General features: G+C 42.8%; 2 protein-coding genes across 2 annotated transcripts in view; one reads left to right on the forward strand and one right to left on the reverse strand.

Annotated features, from left to right (window-relative positions):
- Positions 1–18,274, reverse strand: part of STK32A (serine/threonine kinase 32A) — a 123,816-nt gene extending 105,542 nt beyond the window's left edge. The window contains exon 1 of the mRNA XM_045795069.2: positions 18,137–18,274. Within this exon, the coding sequence (XP_045651025.2) occupies positions 18,137–18,242 (106 nt within the window). The 5' untranslated portion in view covers positions 18,243–18,274. The remainder of the gene's footprint in view (positions 1–18,136) is intronic.
- Positions 1–20,276, forward strand: part of PPP2R2B (protein phosphatase 2 regulatory subunit Bbeta) — a 633,944-nt gene that overhangs the window by 72,452 nt on the left and 541,216 nt on the right. The gene's annotated exons all lie outside the window — the stretch shown is intronic.

Consider the following 20,276-nt stretch of genomic DNA (forward strand, 5'->3'; position numbering starts at 1 on the left):
GGGGAGGATTTAGCTCACCTTCCAGCTCTTGGGGTCTCACCCCAACATGAGCCCATCTTTGCCATGTAGCTATATTTGGTAGAATGATTCAATTAGATCAGCAGGCAGTATTTCCATCATTAGGAATATGGAGATGGTACAGGCACCCTTGCATCATAGAGTAAATTGTGATGAGTTTTCCCTTCTTGCCCAGTTTTTGTTTTCCCTGCAGTTCTTAATAGTGTTGTTTATACATGGGCTCATTTTCCTTTATCTTTTTTCCTAATTCAATTTCCAGCTCTTCTCTAGTTGTGTAAATTCCCCCTTGAATGTGTTCAAGAGCCTCAATCACGTTGCCGTCTTCCTGAAAACGTCTCTCCCAGAGCCCTCTGACCTAACTGCGTCTGGGCTGGTGGTCTTGCTGCCTAGCTGTCATCCTGGGCTCCCCTCGACCACCACCTTGCGGATCGCCTTCACGTTTCTACAGTGATGGATTCCCTGCTCCTTGCACGCACTATCTTCCTCCTCCTTGTTTCACTCCCTTGTTTTTGTGGAGGACATCCTCCAATAGCTTTGTAAGAAAGATTGAGCGGGAGGTTAATTTTTGAAAACTTGCATATATGAAAAATATTTTATTCTACTCACATTCAAATGTGAGCTTGGCTGAGTATGAAATTCTAGGTTGGAAATTATCTTCCTTCAGAATTTTGAAGGCCTTGCCCTCCTTAATTTCTAGCTTTTTGTGTCACTGCTGAGAAGTCTAAAGCTATTTTGATGCCAGATCTTTGGAGGCAACACTTTTCTTTCTGGAACCTTACAGGATTGTGTATTCGTATTGAATGCTCTGAAAGTTCATAATGATACAGCTTTTTTATTTATTGGGCTGGGCGTTGAATAAGCTCATTCATTCTGGAAACATGTGTCCTTAAGTTCAGGGCTTTTCTTTTTTCCCCTTAAATTAAGTGGTGATGGTTTCCTTCCTTCTTTCCATCTTTTTGAGCCTTCTATTATTTAGAAACTGGAACTCCTGGGCTGCGCTTTAAATTTTTATTTGCCCTGCTTTTTCCTTTCTCTGTTTACTCATTCTGGAAAATTTCCTTAAATTTGTCTTCTAAACCTTTGAATCTTCACACTCATGCTGTGATTTTTTTTCCCTAAAGCTAACTTTTGCTCTCTAAAGGTTGCTTTCTTGATATCCTAATTTTTTTCTATTAAAAAAAATAGCCTTTTTTCTCTTCTTTTCCCCTTCCTTCCTTCCTTCCTTCCTTCCTTCCTTCCTTCCTTCCTTCCTTCCTTTAGTAGAGAGAGAGGGAGAGAGTGCGCGCACACATAAGCCGGAGCAGAGGGGAGGGGCCGAGGGAGAGGGAGAGAGAGAATCTTAATCAGGCTCTATACTCAGTGCAGAGCCCCACTCAGGGCTAGATCTCATCCTGACTGGAGCCGAAATCAAGAGTCAGACACTCAACCAATAGAGCCACCCAGGCGCCCCAATAGTTGTTATTTCTTAACATCTCTCTGACAGTTTTCCTTAAGTTGCATTTTTTTCTGTTCAAACCTTAGTCTTTATCTGTCCTCGGAGAACTCTTTCCCATGTGCCTGAAAACCCTCGGCTGTCTGCTCGTATTTAAGTGTGGAGACTTAAGTCCTGTTTGGAAGTTCTGAGGCTGTGGGTGAGTCTTGTCCACAGTAAGCTTCACTCTAGAGAGCTATGGCTAGGATGTTATGTTCAGAAAACTCCCATGTCGATAACTGTACACCTTCCTTCTTAGGTTGGTCAGAATCTCCAGAAAATAACCCCCCAAAACCTCTATTATCCTCTTGTCTGGAGGGTGAGGCCCCAGCTGCCCGTGTTATCAGAGCCTAATAGGGAAAGAGGGTTGAGGGCCTAAGCACCCAGTATGCGCACATGTACCTGACGGATCCTTCATTTTCCACAAGGCACCCCTGTCCTCGGTGAGCCCAGTCTTCCCAGTTAGGAGACCCTCCTCTCCAGAGGATAAACCAAGGTGTGGGGTGGAGAGGACTAGTATGTCTCTCTTTCTTTCTTTTTCTTTCTTTCTTTCTTTCTTTCTTTCTTTCTTTCTTTCTTTCTTTCTTTCTTTCTTTCTTTCTTTCTTTCTTTCTTTCTTTCTTTCTTTCTTTCTTTCAACAAAGAGGTAGAAGGGACAGGATCAATTTTTATGCAGCCATCCAAACAATCCTCTTATTTTAGACCTCCCCTTTCACCTGTCCTTCTGGAAGCACACGACACTGCCAGTTCTCAGGGGATGGAAGTAGAAGAAAGTGTTTGACTCATCATCTTCCCCTGAAGCCTTGCGTGCATTTTTTCTCATTCGTAAGATAGATATAATGATACCTACCACGTAGGGCTGTGGTGGGGATTAAATGAGATAATGTATACTGGGGATATATCAAGAATATAATAAGCACTCAATAAATAAGAGTTTGGTTTTTTGTTTATTTGTTTTGGTTTGGGTTTTTTTTCCCAAAAAACAGCTTAACATTAGGAACCAGGGACACCCATCTCTCTACTACTTACTGGGTTGGTGACTTTGGCTCTTGTTTTTTAAAAACCACTTTTAGACTCGTATTCTTATCTGAATAAGGGGATGATGATCACTTTCTTGCTCATATCTCAGAATTAGTTTAAGAGTCACATTAGAAGAGGATGAGCAAGTACCTTGCAAATGTCAAACACTGCCCTTAGGCTTTGGAGGCAGACAGAAGTGGGGTGACACTTCAACTCTGCCTCTGCCTAGATGCGTGGACTTGGGCAGGTTTTCTAACCTTGCTGAGTGTCAGTTCTCCGCTCTGTAAATCACTGTGGTGAGACTTTGGCCTCCATTTGTGACAAAGGTGGAATGGGAGAACCAGAGGAGTACCATGCTGGAGAAGCACTCTGGAGCCCTGGTCTCTCTGCCCCCCTGGCAGCCACCTGTCTCTCCGACATGGGCTCTAAGTTTCCTGCCCTCGAAGTTGCCTGTAAACCTCCTCCCCCAAGAGCAGCATCAGTTGCTGAACAGGAGTGCAACCACGCTCTTAGCTGTGAGCGGATGGCTGGACTGCTCTGGTGATTACACGGAGCCTTTTCCAGGAAAAAACAGCACATACGCAAACTAATGTTGGTATAAATTAGAGTTCCTCAGAATCCTATCTGTGAATGCCATGTTAACAGTTAGATCTCTTTTAAATGAAAAGTGAACTTTAAACTAGAATCCTAACATAAAACCCTACGTAGAAATCCCCATCACAAATCTAACGGTGATCTGCTAGCACTTTCCAGTGCTTCATATATGAACCCTGTACTAGGCATTTTACTTGAATTATTTAGCCCTAAAACACAAAGACAGCCCTGAGATTTAAAGAAAGCAGGTAACTTGCTCATGGTCACAGAGCTAGTAACAGTTGGAGTTAGCGGTCATGTCGAGGGTATTGGTTTTGAGTTGAGCAAGCCCAAAATGATTTGTTGAAGTCACTACCTTAGTACCTCAGAATGCAAACTTGTCTGGGAATAATGTTGCAGATACAACTGGTTCAGTTAAGATGAGGTTATATTGAATCCAGTCTGGACGGGGCCTTCATCCGATATAACTGGTGTCTGGGTAGGAAGAGGGACGTTTGCACACAGACACACGGAGACCACGTGAAGACAGAGACTGAAATGATGCTACCAGAAGCATGAACTGGGCAGGAAGCATCCTCCCCTAGAGGATTCAGTGGGCCATGGCCCTGCCAGTACCTTGATTTAGGACTCATAGCCTCTAGAACTGTGGGAATTTCTATTGTTTTAAGCCAGCTAGCCTGTGGTACTTGTTACAGTCGCCCTAGGAAACTAATAACAGGAAAATAATTTGGAGCTTCTGACTCCAAAATCTAAGCTTGTTACCACTAGACAGCGGCACATGCTTTCCATGTCCAACTCAAAACACAGGGAGAGGAAATGTGATGACATGTTAAAACAGGAGAAAGACTGGCTAATTCTAACTCCAATTACATTGTCCAAGAACTTGATGAACAGATGGAAGTGTACTTGTACTGTCCACGAAGAAAGTTTGAGAAGCTTGTGGAGCCGGGCAAGAGAACGTTTTTGAAGATCCTTGAAGAGAGGTCTGCAAGTGTTTGGTAGCTCCCTGGTGCCAGCTGGGCACTCGAGGAGGGAGACCAAGGGGAAATCGTTCACCTGTGCGTTATTTCCACCTGTAACAGGATCTGCCAACTCTTGAAATGGCCTGTTGTCAGCACATTTTGAACAAAAATAAAATAATCGATCCCGGTCTTTTAAGCTACCCCCTCCTTCAGTATGGATAAGCCAAAGCTCTGGCGTGTCCAGCAGTGACGAATGGGCTAAGGACTCAGGTGCACGGTCTTGAGATGACTACAGGGTTCCTTCTTGCAAAGTCTGCTGAAGGCACCAGAAAGCTCATCCCCCACCCCCACGTGAGGGGTGAGTGCAGCCTCTCCCAGCAAGTCCACACCTAGGTCTATACGCCACAGCACTGGAGAGCAGGCACTCAAACAGGTACTTGTGCACCAGCCTTCACGCAGCATCATCCGCAAGAGCGCAGAGCTGGAAACCCCAGGTGTTCATCAGCAGATAAATGGGTCAACAAAATGTGGTGGCCACGTGCCGTACGAGAGTATACGGCTAGGAACCTTGAAGACCTCATGCTCAGGGAAGTGAGCCAGGCTCAAAACGACAAGTATCGTATGATGACACTTACATGACGTCCGTGGAGGAGTCAACTTCACAAAGTCAGAAAGTAGAATAGAGTTACCAAGGGTGAGAGGGAGGAGGAATGGGGGAGGTAGTATTTCGTGGGTACAGAGTTTCTTTTTGGGATCATTAAAAAGCTCCGGGAAATAACAGTGGTGGTGGTTGTACATAAGGAACTTAATGCCACCGAATTGGACACCTAAAAATACTTAAAATGATGAATTTTGTGTAATGTGTATTTTTCCAGAATTAAAAAAGAGTGCTGGAAAAAAGTCAGCTTTCAGCAAATGCTGAAAAATCCTTCACTTCTCATTCAGGTTTATCAAATTTATTTATTTATTACATAATATTCATACTTCAACTTAATCCTGTCTAAATAGACCAACCAAACTGCTTTGGATATTAATCTATAAAATAATGCTCTAATATTCCAAACAAAGAAGTATGTACCTCTTCCTTCCGAGCACCCGAATATGTTGCAGGATTAAACAGTTACTCAACATCACAAAAAAGCAACTGCACTCTGAGAATTCCTTTGTATTTTAGAACTTAGGCATTAAATAAATCATAATATGTCCATGTTGCAGAATTTCATGGACACTAAACTATACTCTCAAGAATCATCAAATTTTACAAAACTGGGAAAAGTCACTCCCGATGTAAGTGAAAACGAAGATACGGATACATAGAGAGCATCATCCCAAATACATCAGAAACCTTTTATACACATACACAGGAAAGAAAGACAAGACGATTAATGTATTCATTTATTCCACAAGGAGGTACTGAGGATATAAAAGTGAACAAAACCGACAAAATCTCTGTCCTTATGGAGTTTTTTTTCCTAGTGATAGGAAAAAACAGCAAAACAAATAAGTCAATTAAAACAAGAAATATGAAGAAAAGTCTAGTGAGCGAGAGGGATGAAGGATACTAGAAAGGATACAGGATGGAGACTGCAAAGGGAAACTTCCTAAAATGTTATCAGTGGTTACCGATGGGTTGAGGCATTGTGGGTAATTTTTTCTTCCTAATTATATTTTCCAAGCTTTCTATAACTCAGATGCACTAATTTTATAGTTATAAAATATGCCTTTAAATGCACATTTACATACACACTTCCTAAGAACAGCTGCAATAACGTTCACCTCTCTTTATGTCGGATACCCCCACAAAATGTGAACCATAGGGAATACTGGGACCATGGCCTTGAATGGAAACCCCCTGAGGAAAGCAAGCCAATTCTAGTTACCAATCAGGAACGTAAGAATTAAACAAATTCTTGGTAATGCTTAACGAAGCCTGAGTTTAGAATATGTTCTCTGGTAATTTATACATACCCTGGACAGAAAATGAAAAGGTGATCAAAGGGGTAATGACTTCAGTATTTTGTAAAAGTAAATCAAAATTAGCCCACCAGGTGTCAAACAAATTAGGTTGGTATAAACAGGCTGAAAAATGGGCGATGATGATGGTAAAATGAATTGGGAAGGACACGAACATCACTGTAATTGTTGTCGTTGATGCATAGAGGAAGACAAGCAAAACTCAAGAGTAGAATTATGTCTGCATAATTCCTTCCAGACAAGGGAAGATTTAATACATGGAGCCCCTGACACTTTGGTAACCGTGTGGTCTGAGGGATAAGTACGTGAGGTCCAGCGGAGGCGAAGGCAGAGGTCACTGTGACGGGCAAGGATTCAGCTCTCCGAGAGCAGGAGTTGATAGTAGACACATAATGGACGTTTGCTGTTTTGGTGTTTGTTTTTTTTTTTTTTCTGTAAGATTTTATTTATTTATTTATTTGAGAGAGAGAGCAAGAGGAGCAAGATGAATGGAAGGAGGAGGGGCAGAGGCAGAGGGAGAAGCAGGATCCCCACTGAGCAGGGAGCCAGACTCAGGACTCCATCCCAGGACCCCGGGATCATGACCTGAGCTGAAGGCAGATGCTTAACCGACTTAGCCACCCAGGGACCCCTGGACGTTTGTCGTTTTTTATTGAAAAGCAATCCCCTTCCATTTGTTCATTTAATTTTAATAAATTTATTCTGGCTGGCCAGATATCCTAGGTGGATATCTAGAACTGAAAGAAATGAGATTCATTTGACATCATGATTCAGGATCTGGGGCACCTGGCTGTCTCAGTCGGTAGAGCATGTGACTCTTGATCTCAGGGTCATGAGTTCAAGCCCCACGTTGGGCCCAGAGCTTCCTTGAAAAGATTCAGGACCTAGCTGCGTGGCTGTCTGATTTCAGGTCAGTGCTTTCATCTTCCTCCGCCTCGGCCCTGCCATGAAATCGCGCACTGAGCCGATGCTAACGGGCTTCATGCTTGTTGGTCTCTCCCATTACTCCTAACAAGAATGTTACTGGGTGGCGAGTGCATTTCACATCACCTGCTTCCCAACTGAACACCCTGACATATTTCGTATCTGGATAGGAAGATGGGGATGGGTGAGAGTCCAGGAGGCAGTCTCCAGCTGGCTACCTCGCAGACAAACTGCCAGCCTGGGACAATGGCAGCCGCCACCATGCCCCATCTGGGTATGTCACAGGGGTGCTCACCCCACCCATCCCTGCAGCAGCACCCAGACTTCTGTCCTAGCTGGAGGGTGGCAGGGGTGAGGGCGGCACCAGGATCAACCAACCTAGAACCCTTCCTGGGGAGGGGGCAGCATGTGAGCCTAGCCCTCAAGCCCCCGCGGCCTGATCCATTGTCTCCTCAGACCTCACAAATACAAATTCAAATATAAAGTTGGTCAGAATTGAGAGACGGCAACTGCAGGGCATTCCAGCCCAAGTGTGGGCGCCTTCTGAAGCCAAGGCCCTGTGTACCTGCCCTGGTCCCACCTGGATGGAGCCAGGCCTGCTTCCTGCTCATGTGATTTCCTAGTTGCTTCCCTTTATCCTGGTAGAGAGCTTACACTTGTAGTCTCAATCTAGCATCTCCTCTTAAAAAACAGTTTTCTGCCTTCACATCATATTCAGTTTCAGCTGTTGGTTCATTTCTCTGCTCCCCTTTAGACAAAACTTGTTGAAAGAGTCGACACTTGCTGTGTCTATGTCCTCGCCTCCCCTACACCCCCCATCTCCCCAGAGTCTGGCTCACGCCCCCACGTCCCCACTGAACTGCTTCGGCCGTGCGCCCCGTCTCCTCCGGCTTGCCTGATCTTATGGGTATTTCTCACTGGCCTCTATCCCACAGGAGCATTCAGCAGAAGTGACTACTCCCTCGTTTTCTAAATACTCTTGTCTCTTAAATTTCAGGATAAATGGGTTTTTTTGTTCCTCACTGGCTGCTGCTTCTCACTTTTCTTAGCTTGATGGCTTTCCTCTGACTTCTCATTAACAGAGTTCCTCTCCTCTTTTGTTTCCACTTACTCCCTCAGCCGAGACTCCTCAGTCTCCATGCAATTGAGAACCACATCTTCAGATTGCTAGCCTGGACTTCCCCACTCACCTCTGACTGCTCAGTCCCAGGGTCCTAACCGACACCATGATTTAGTCTCTCGGTCACTTTACGTGCCCAAACAAGAACTCCTGACTATGCAGGAACATGTCCCCAACCCCTCAGTGCCCCACCTTCATGTCAGTCAAGTGTAACAGCCATCTTCCTGTCTACTCAAGTAAACACCTAGAATTCACTCTTGATTTTGTTCTTTCCCTCTTATCTCACATTCAGACCATCAGTGACTCTCAATTATCTTATACTGAAAATAAATGTTGACTCAATTCTCAGCTTCCCATCTCCCTTCCTGCACTGCTAGCCCGGGGAGCCATCTTTCACTTAAATATTGTCCTGATGGAAATAGGTCATTCTTTTTCATCTCAGCCACTTAAGTGATCTACATAGAACTTACTGAAAGTTACAATTATACATTTGAATGTTACAGATCAGAAAATCCCATCACCCTAAAAAAAAAGACTGGAGGAGAAAAGGAAACTCGACACTGGGGAGGTTTTATTTTTTTTACTTGCCAAATAAGAGCATTAAAAATTCAGGTGATCGTGATAATGTGATAATGGTATTACTAACGTTTATTGAGCAATTACTATGTGTCAGGGACTATGCTATATACTTTTTATGGATAGTCACTTTTTTTTATTTTTCAAAGGTTTATTTATTTATTTGAGAGAGAGAGTGTGTGAGCATAAGTGGGAGGAGGGGCAGAGGGAGAGGGAGAGAGAGAATCCCAAGCAGACTCCCCACCGAGCGTGGAGCCTGATGTGGGGCTCAAACTCGTGACTCTGATATCATGACCCGAGCTGAAATCAAGAGTCGGATACTTAAACAACTGAGCCACCCAGGCACCCCTGGATAATCACTTTCTATTCCCACAAAAATGTTATGAGGCAGATAAAATTATTAGCCCCCATTTACAGACAAGAACACTGGGGATCGGAAAGGCAGGTCACTTCACTGAGTTCTCAGTATGGAAAACAATTCTATTTCCACAAGCCTTAAATAGTAAACACACACACAAGAAAGCATGCAGTTTTAGAACTGAAATTTTTAGTGGCATTAGCTTTCTGAGATGCTTATTGCATTGCCCTCATTTTTCTTTCACCAGAGATGAAGAAAAGCCTTGCCATAGGTTGGCATTTGTCCACAGAAGGTGTCCTGGAGCCACTGGTTTAGCCTATAAGTGACACCATACTAGCTAAAGTTGAAGGTCGGCTCTAGAACGTATCACTGGTGATCCCCTAATGAAAAATTACTTAGCCAGCTCACTAACCCTTAATCATCCCAAGTGGTTGACAGCAAATGGCTGCCACGAATACATGTGGAGCTTGGCAGGTCCTTTAAGGATATATTTGGACCTGCTCCAGAGAAGCAGCCTCCAAGGCCCATTGATGGCATCTGTTTGCATAGTCAGCACTTCCTTTTTATGAAACTCAGTGCCCCAGGGTGTCTGGGATTTACTGACACCCATTACTGGTGCCAAGACCAAGCAACAGACACCAATGGCTTCTTTTCCTGCTTCCTGAACCCCAATTCATGAATATGCTCAGAAGTCAAAAATACACTGGCTATTTCCTTAGAACCAGCTGGAAGGTAGAACAGAGGGATAGAACAGGGGTGATCAATACTTTCAGTTTTTGATGCCCCTCAGTAGAATAAATGCCTCTGGTAGGAAATAAATTCCCCCTAGTGATATTTCAGTGAATTACCGGCTGGTACCCATTTATTTGAACCTAGTCTGTATGACTTTCAAATTATATATGTTATAAACGTAATACATTTGATCCATCGTAACAGTCGACTTTCTCGCCCAAGTACTTCCACTGGCTCACACTGATCAACCAAGAGAGAGTCAGTGAAGAGTGACTTTAAGCCTCTATGGAGAACAGAGAGCAGTCTCCTCGCCTGGCCTCTCAGTTTAAGGCTAGAGGGCTATGCATGGATATGAGGGCGCTCCCCAGAACATGGGAATAAACATCTGCAGGATGCTGGGGACCAGGGGTTAGCACAGTATGGCCCGCAGGCCAAATCCATCCCACCATCTATTTTTACATGGCTCGTCAGCTAAGAATGGCTTTTGTATTTTTAAATGCTTGGAAAAAAAGAGAAAGAATATTTTGTGACAAGTGAAAATGATGTGAAATTCAAATTACAGTGTCCATAAATAAATTGTTACTGGACGAGCGCCACCTTCATTTGTTTTCTCATTATCTGTGGCTACTTTCATGCCACAACGGCAGAGCTGAGTAGCTGTGACAGAGACGGAGCAGCAAAGCGTAAGGTATTTACTATTCGGCCCGTCACACAAAAAGGACGCCAACTCCTATGTGAAGTAACTCTCAGAAATAAAAAATAGAGGCTACTTGAGCAGAAAGCAAGGTTAACGTGACTTATTTTACTGTAAATATGACTTCAGAAAGGGAAGAAGAAACGGCTTAAGAGGAGCAAAATAAAGCAAGTGCCGGTCTATTGACTTCCAAATCTATAACCATAAGTTTTTCAGTGTTTTCACCATAGAAACAGGGCTCACTGTCCCAGTTTAACAAGAATATTATTCCATCATTGGCTTTTTGCGGCTGTTTCCATATGAAATTTCCACGACTGGTCACACAGCAATGAAGAGCTGCGACCCTCACATTATGCACGGAACCTCAGTTGGTGAACTGATGACTCACACTGGTCACTGAGCCGACACCTGCCAGGCCACACAGCAGAGGCCCTTCTCATCGAAGACAGCAAGCTTGGAGTGCCGATCACATGTTCTAACACCGAAACCAGCGGACAGACCTAGTGAGTTCAACCTACGTAGTTTCAGGGTGAACACTGAAAAATGCCTATAGCTTTGGATAAAAATAAAACATGAGTATACCTTGAGTGTTATTTAATACTAAGCAACTACTCACCACAATTTATTCATAAGACACTCTGAACTAAAACGTTTTTTTCATAAAAAAAAGTAATAAAGAAGAAATAAACTGTCTCCAAATCCAATTCCTACCCGGACCAGCAACGTCCAACATCTCACAGTCAAACGGAGCTATCTAGTGTTTAGCTCATTACCCTGAGTAAACACGAACTGTGCCCCATGAAGAAGTCATGGTGAGGAAACCTTAGAGAACATAATGACTCTTTAGCCGTAGAGATTTCGCCTGTCATAATCCGCTGCCATTAAACCAGAGGGGTAAAAAGATCCATGGGAACAAACCATATTTCCAACACAGAAAGAAGGGATATAATCATGACCTTTCATTTCCCAAGCTGAGATCCCCAGAATACGATGTGTCACAACGGAGTAAGAGATTCTCTACAGAAACGGTTTCATTTTGAAGAAAGTCTGAAAAATATCAGAATCCAGAGTTTTCCATACTGTAGGACTTTTCAGAGTCTTTCACATGCTAATAAGCGCTGTGACCCTCCAAAGGCGGGTTGTAGCTTTATTGCATTAGCTTGAGTGGGTTTTCCTCAACACATAGTCTCCACTCACTGCTCAGGAAACAGTCAGGAAACAAGCACATTGGAAAGCACTGGCTGTCTCGGAAGTCTGTTTCCTTGGCTGTCTAGTTTCTCCCTGACTCTTCCAATCCCGTGGACTGGGGGAAATACAGCCCTCGTAAGTACCCGTTCTTAGAAGCCAGTGGAGCTGACGTTGTTTACAACAAATGCTTTAACTAAATGTTAGACCTTCCAAGATGCCTTCATTTTTTAAGAAGCCCATTCTCACTGGAGAAATTTTCCCCATACTTTCCCAATCATTTTAATACAAAATAATAATATAAGACAACGGGACTCAAGATTGAGCGGGGAAAGTCTGAAATTCATTTGCCTCTCCAACTGGGTACAAAAAGCAATACATAGGCATTAAATTAACAAAGGAGACTTTCACAGTCCTTCCTTGCTGCAATCAATTCAGTAACCTGCCATTTCTTCTGGGTTGCAAATCTGAGGTCAATTTTTTCGGCCCAGCAGTTTGAAGGACCCATTGCCTCTGCCACCAAAGAAGATGTAGGAAAACCGGGACCACTCACATATCCTAGGAGACAAGCGTTGCCAAATCAAAGTGGAACACTGAGTTTTCAGCAAGTCCAAAGAATAATGCAATAATTTGGCTCTTTGCAAACTCGGGGCACTGATGAACTTTTCGTAGCAGCTTTTAACCTCAAGCCAACTTTTCTTGGCTACAGCACTCCAGAAGAAAATTGTCTCTTGGCTTAACTAAGCCAACTTATCACCTCTATATTCTTTGTATATGCTTAGAAACACATACTGTTAACAAGGAGCCAGACCCTCTCCTGTGGCCTAGACCCTGAATTATAAACAAGTCTACCTTCTCCTGTTATTCCAGAGTTTCTTTGCCTAAATCACTTTGAAAACCTCAATGACTGGACTTTTCAAATGTTGATTTTTTTTTAATAAAACAAGCCAAAAAAAAAAAAAAAAGAAAGAAAGCTCAAGCAAAGCAAAAACACTGTGTTCAGACAGAAGAAATAAAGCAGATTTAAAGAAAAAATTACAAACATTAAAAAGTATCACAAGCCTATTTTTTACTTTCAGAAAACTTATAATGTCTTTTCATATCATTAATTACTTCTCAGAGTATTCATATGGTATCTGGGTATAGGGAAGGACAGTTGTCACTGTGTCTGATCAAATGGGATCAGTTGACTCATCAGCTTTGGGCTTAAATCAGAAAAAGTAAAGTTTATTGATTTTTTTCAGCCTGCTTTTTGCTTTTGCCTTAAATGAAAATACAATCACCCCAGGGGAGGGATGAAAGAGAAACCAGATGAGATTCTGTTTTTTAAGAAGTCATTAGCATGGCTTCTCGTTAAAGAGCTTATAAAAGGTTTTCGCAGAATCCATAAATCTGCCATTCTGTCAGTTCAGTTTCATTGATAGAACTGTGAATGGGTCACATTAACTATGGCATCTACAAGAGCTGCATCTAATCAATTTCGTTTCTTTCGAAGTTGAAGTACAGCAAAGAGCTCATGCTGAGACTCTGCTAGTAGATAATTGTGTAACTAGCATTACTTGGGCGCTTACCTTATTTGAGACACCTCGCTAAGTGTTTCACTTGCCTTGTTTTATTGTAACCTCACAATGACCCAAGGAAGAATGCCCGATTATCATTTGCATTTAATATCGAAAGAAACTGAGGCTTTACAGAGGTTCAGTAACTTCCAGAATAGAAAGGAGTTTCTTTTTGTTTTTGTTTTTCCACATTAATTCACTAGTAAATATTTAGGTTTGGGGACTTTTTTTTTCCATGGTATTTCAAGTCCCCTCAGAACACTTTATAGTTAGTCAGATTGACTCTTGTGTTTGATGATGGGTGATCAGAACATGTCTCCTTTGATTTTTCTTGTAAACACCTAAATCGCTAGTATGTGGTGTGGCTGAGATTTAAACCCATGTATATGTGTTTCTGCTAGCAGAGCCCACGCTTTCACCCACGATGCTAAGCGGTCTTTGGTTACGAAACACAAAACCTAATGAGGTGGAAGACAGTGTAGTGCTTCCTTAAAAAATTAAAGAATTACCATATGACCCAACAATTCCACATCTAAGTATATACCTGAAAGAATTGAAAACGGACTTGAACGGATATTTGTACACCTCTGTTTATAGCAGTATTATTTACAGTAGTCAAAGGTGGAAACAACCAAATGTCCACTGATAAGCCATCAACAAAATGTGATACGTACATGTAATGGAATATTACTCAGCCACAAAAAGGAATGGAATTCTGATAAATGCTATAATACGGGTAAACCTTGGAAGCATTATGCTACGTGATATAAGCCAGACAGAAAAGGACAAATATTACATGATCCCACTTATATAAGGTACCTGCAATAGTCAGATTCATAGAGTCATAAAGTAGAAAGATGGTTGCCAAAGACTGGGGCGGCAGGGGGTCAGGCGAGAGGGGAAGGGGAGTTACTGTGTGATGGGTACCAGATTTCAGTATGGGAAGATGAAAAAATTCTAGAGACAGACGATGCTGATAGTTGCCCAAAATGCAAATATACTTCATGCCACTGAACTATAAGTACACTTAAAAATGGTTAAAATGGTACATTTTATTATGCATATTTTATCAAAAGAAGTTAGGACTGAGATTTGCACTAAAATGTGAACAGTAGGCCACAAAACAAAACTAGTATAATTCGCGATCTACTTTGTAAAAGATAACAGTAACCAGATACGCAGATCTTATTCCACTCAATGGCACTATAAATCTTCTACTCTGTCTTCATCAGACGAAGATAACCATGAAGAGCTAATAGGATGAGTCCTTCAAGTTCACTACCAGATGCAACAACATGAAATACAAAGCGTCAGGATGAATTCCAGCAAGAACAGCTTATTTTACTGGACATCCGGTCACAGCTTATCCCTTAATCACCTTCAAAGTGAATCAAAGCACTCTTCCGGGAGAAATCTTGAAATATTATTTGGGAAATCTGGTTCAAATTTTCTTCTTCAATTTACATACTGGGAACAGCAAACACTTTGAAGGAAATATTAAACACTTTTTCGTCGTGTATTGGGATTCTTTTCAGCAATATTTTTAAAATAATTGAATTGGCTCATTTAAGTGCCCTAGATTCTGGCCCAGTTTGATTATTTATATAAAAATGAGATAGAAAATGATGTAGGCATTAATGTTCTTTGATTAGTGAGTGCTTTTTGTTGTTGTTTCTGTTTCTTGGTCAGAAGCTTTATAGCAGTCCAATAAAATTTCTCTTGTGCTCAATCGAGAGCTATGAACGGAGTCAAATCAACTTTGTAGGATGTACTGATAAAAAATATGCTCAGAATGTCATACTTTCCCTCCCCAAATTCAGTGATCTTATAAACAAGTGAATATGGCAATGAAGTGTAGTCCCTTTTTGTAATATACAAACTCATATCCATGAGAATGGTAAGAACTGCTCATTTCCGATTTTGTCATTATTAGGACTTTGGACTTGGGTTTCCTTACTTGAACTGTTCTTCTCATGTCATTGCATGAGTGGCTTCGTCTCATCTTTCAGGCTTCACCTCAGATGTCACCTCTTCAGAAAGGCCAAGCCTGACCACACTCTATCTCAGAGGGTCTCTCCACCATCACCCTGTCCCTCTCCATAAGATCCCTGAGTCATTCCCTGGGTGGCACTTTAACATTGTCTCAAGTTGTCTGGTTTAGGTATCTGTTTACTTGTTCATTGTTGGCCTTCCCCCATCAGAACATGAGCTCCACCCGGGCAGACAGGGCCAACCTGTTTCCAGCTCTCTTCCTCCTGTCCAGCAGTTGGTGGATTTGCCCTCCTACTTCTGCCTCGCAACTGTGTGTGGAGACGGACTCAGAGCTTTACCCCTGGGGGGGCACAGACGTACCGCTGTGCTCATCTCTTCTCTTTATGGGCGCTGTGGTAGGCTCATCTCACCGGGCTGGGAGATGGACAATGAAAAGGTGGTGACCAGAAGGGGTTACAAAGGACTTGTGGGGTGTCTGGGTGGCTCAGTTGGTTGGGTGTCCGACTCTTGGTTTTGGCTCAGGTCATGACCTCAGGGTCATGAGATCGAGCCCTGCATTGGGCTTCATGCTCAGGGGGGAGTCTGCTTGCGATTCTCTCCCTCTGCCCACCCCCCCCCCGCCACCCCGCCATCCATGTTTTCTCTCTCTCTCAGATAAATAAATAAATTTTATACAATAAAAAAAGAAGGACCTGTTTGCTCCTCAGGCCTAATTTTACTCCAATTTAATTACTTCAGAGTCCCCCAAAGGTACTCATAAAGTGGTACCTTCTTTCCCATTTGCCTCAATACTTTGGATCTCTAGATTTCTTGGGCACCCCATGAGAAGAAAGGCTGGCTGAACTAAGGAAAATTCAGACAGCTCTGTAGTTTCTCATTATAATGCTATCCTAATACCTTAAAATGACATATCCCTCCCAAGCTACAAATGTGAATCTGGCCTCTCCTGCTCTCTTTTCTGTGGCCTCGCGCTCAGCATTAGCTCTGAATGCCCAGGGAGCACAGTGAACCAAACAAAGGAAATCCAAGCCTACTCGTCTGTTCATTTTGGAGATGGAAAAATCAAGTAACATCACTGGTCTTTAGATCTTTGCCTTTACTACTGGATAAAGCCAAGCCAGGCGACAGAAATAAGAGTGGGAAAAAGGTTCACTAAGACCATTTTCTAGATGTGTAATTCAGAGTTCCCATGCAATGCTTTGTACGGGTAATAACGAGGCACCTTTGAATCGACAGTGAATGACTGGGGACAGGGCACCCTGAGCAGTCAGACACTTGTGTTTAAAAAACTCCGTCCAAAGAACCAAAACCTGAGGTTGCAGCAAGCTCTCCCCTTCTTTTGTCAGAACTTATTTTTAGAAAGTTCATGGCCACATTAAGATAAGAAACTAAATTTCCCAGCTCCCTTGTAACTGGGTATGGGCCTGTCGGACGGAGTGCTAAGCAGCGAACAGGTGAGACGCTTCAAGGGGCGTGGGCTCAGTCTCCCCGCGTGACCCCTTCCCTGGGGCTGGAATGCCGATGATGCATGGAGAGTGTCGGGAGGGTGAGAGGGACCCTCTAGGGAGAGGAAGAGAAGGGAAGAAGCAGGCTCGCTGGAGCCGCCCCCTGGAGCCACACACTGCCAGCAGGACTCTGCCTGCTTTATTACGTGGGAAAGAAAAACACGGCCTTCTTGTTAAGCCACCATTATTTGCAGTTTCTGTTTCCGCATATTCACTTTCTAACACAATGGACTTTCCTTGCTGGTTTAGATGCTGCTTCACAATGTTTGCAAAGTGGCTTAGGATCTCAAAACTAAACGTACTGAGTTGAAAACAACCTTCCAAAGGGCGTTGGGTGGCTCAGTCCGTTAAGCATCTGCGTCTTGGTTCTGGCTCAGGTCGTGATCTCAGGGCCGTGGGATTGAGCCCTGTGTCAGCTTCTGCGCTCACTGCAGAGTCAGCTTGGGATTCTCTCCCTTTCTCTGCCTCTCCTCATGAATGTGCATGCTCTCTAATAAATAAATAAAAGCTTAAAAAAAAAAAAGAACACAACCTTCAAGGTTACCCTACCTTCTTACTTAGTTGAGGAAATTGAAGATAGAGTCAATCAACTTCTTGAGCCCCACAGGTAGCTTGGAGTAGGAATAGCGCTCAGAACTCCTGAATTTCAGTTCATTGCTCTTTTCCTTTGTGGTCTAATCAGCAGAACTCCCTCTCTCTGAGAGGCCTGGACAACTTACTAGCTGGGACTGGGACTGCCTTTTTTCTAGCCGACCTATAAGTAGCTGCCCCCATGCGTCTACTGACAGGGCTGCTCTGGCTTCCACTCCAGGAAGGAAGAGTGATGTGGGGTGGCACATGTCCTCTTCTGACTCGCCTCACTGCGGGACGGTGAGCGAATCAGGAAAACCCTTGCTTTTCTTTCTTTTCTTGCCGAGCCTGACCTCGAAAGTTTCCCTTTCCTCCAATAATACTGACTCATTTTCCTATGAGCTAGCAGTGTGAAATTTGTCTAGGACCTCGAAGCATGCCAGTTAGAAGCTCAGAGCGCCCCGACTTGCAGGACTCCACTCCATAATATAATGAGTATTGATTCTCATTTAGACACAATTTGGTAATATAAGAAATCTTCTATAACCACTAGCAGTAGGGGTAAATTCAGCTGTCAGGGAAACAGCACAGAGAGCAACAAATCATTTCATTTCAAGGTCTTCTATCCACCAGGTGCCCATCCACAGCTCCCTTTGGACAAAGGGTATTGGTATAGCCGTAATTAAGAGAACTGCCCAAGGTCTCATGGAGAGTGGAAGGTAAAAGCCAGCTATCAGCATATGAGATCTTCGGCTCACTCTTGCAGTTCTTTTTTTTTTTTTTTTTTAAGTCTTAGACTATGATTTACTTATGAAACAAGGTATTTATATTTGAATTCTGCTAAATTCTATACTTCATATACAGTTATCACATGTTTCTTACCATCCTCATTTTCATCAAACGCTGGTGGTTTGCTTGAGGTGTTGGCTCCCATGGTCACGTCTACCCAGACCCAGATCCTCCAGTTAAACTCTCCAGGCAGAAACATTCATCTTCACTCAAAAGAGATCTGGAAGCCTTAGCTCGATACCTGGGAGAGGAAGAGAAATGGCATCCTTACAATACGGTGTGCTCTAGGGACCCTGAGCCAGAACCGTGGCTGCAATGTTAGCCTCTTCGGCACCCCTAGAGCAGAATTTCTTGTGATTGAAAATGACAATTTCATTAGTCACAGAGAACATCAGGCGTCTGGGAGAACCCTGCACGTGGCCCCATGGGGAGTGGTATGAGGCTTATGAAGAAGGAAGAGAGCCAAATATTTCTCTAAGTATGAAAACAAGTTTAAAATCTGGTCAACCATGTTTTATTTAACAAGTACAAATAAAATATTTTGTTGTGACTCCATATTTTTAAGAAAATATATTTGTCTAAAAATGTGTTTTTGATGTTTGACCAACAACTTTCTTATTTTTGTGGTCATAAAAATACATTTCCCACCTCGTTCTTCCCATCCTGGAAGGTACTAGAATGTAAAAAGAACAAGGTCTGAATTTGGGCTTTACCACACCAGCATATTGCTAAATTTCACTAAACATGTTTCTTTTTTTTTTTTCCCCTCTCCCTGAACTTGAAGATAAAGATGGTCCACTCCTCAAAGGCAATTTGAATGTGATTTGAGACAATTCGTAAAAGTATTTTCACAGCATAAGTGGTCCATGATTGTTGGCCACCCTAAAGCTCAAACAAGGGATGTACGTAAGAGCTAAAACCCCTGAAAAAATGTACGTTTATGGCTTTGTTCATTTTGAAGACTTTCCCTGAAATTGGTCAGGAGAGGCGGCACCCAGAGTTCTGGTTCTAAAACTGACACTAACAATGGCTTTGGGCCAGTTGCTTGAGCCCTCGTCTCTAAGATGGCAGAGACCACAGTGCCTTTCTCAGGAATCATAGGCTCCCATGCCTTATTTGAGTCAAGCAGAAATGCAGGTGCACTCACTGGACCAGGTGGAAGATGTCAGTGCCTTGTGGGGACCCTTGTGGCCTGGAGAATCCAGGCTCCATCTAAAAGAAGTCACTGCTCTCAGATCTAAAAGGTTGTCGCCAAGTGGAAACATGGGCCCAGGGGCCAGATCTTCAGATCTGATAAAAAAGGGGTAAAGATCCAGATTTGATACAAAACAATATTTAAAAATTCATTTCAGCTATATGGCCTGAGCAAATCTCATGCGTGGGACAAATACAGCTTATGGGATGCAGTTAATGAGATAATGTCTGTAAGGCAATTAGCACAATGCCTGGCACATAATTTGCAAAGAACAGAATACTATTTTTAATAGTAGCTGTATTTCCTTTTATTTTACTTTTTTTTGACATCTATTCATTGATTTCCTCTTGGACTTTTTACACATGACGAAAATACAGATTAGAGATAGAATTGAAGAAAGTGTTCCAGGCAAACCTGGGGGAAGGATGAGTTATTGAAAAAGAACTTGAGAAGCTCCTAGGCAAGTCCAGAAGAAAAGCTCATTTTCCCATTAGGAAAATGTAAGTAAAGCCTACATTTGGAAGGCGGACTCATTAAGGAAATGCTACTTTTCATACTAAAAGCCAACTGTTGGCAAAGTGCCGTATGGATTTTAAAAAGAATCATTAAATGGAGAGCAAAGAAAGAGTCAGCAATTAGGAAGCAACCAATTAAATGGTATGGGGGAGGGGCAGGTGGTAACAGGTGGCTGGAGTAACCCTGGGGGGATTATTGACATCAGGAGGACAGAAAGACCTCAACTCTACATGCTCGCTAAAAAAACAAAGGGCTTTTAATTTTAGTACAAAAGGGGGTGAGGAAGAAGCAAGTGGGATGCCCTTAGTGTTTCTTGTGGGCCAGGGTGAAGCGAATGGGGTGCTCTTTGTGTTTTATTATTGTATTTAGAGCCCAGAATAAGTGGGGAATAGTGGGAGGGCTGAACCACAGATCACACTGGAGAGGATTGGTCCTAAAGAGAACATTGATTTTAACGAGTTGAGATTTTTAACACTGTAGACCGGGATCACATTCTCTTTTACTTTGTGCGTAAAACCCCAG

This window comes from Ursus americanus, chromosome 5 (genome assembly GCF_024610735.1).
Source record: "Ursus americanus isolate L20-20 chromosome 5, mUrsAme1.1.p, whole genome shotgun sequence".
In the NCBI taxonomy this organism is placed as follows: Eukaryota; Metazoa; Chordata; class Mammalia; order Carnivora; family Ursidae; genus Ursus; species Ursus americanus.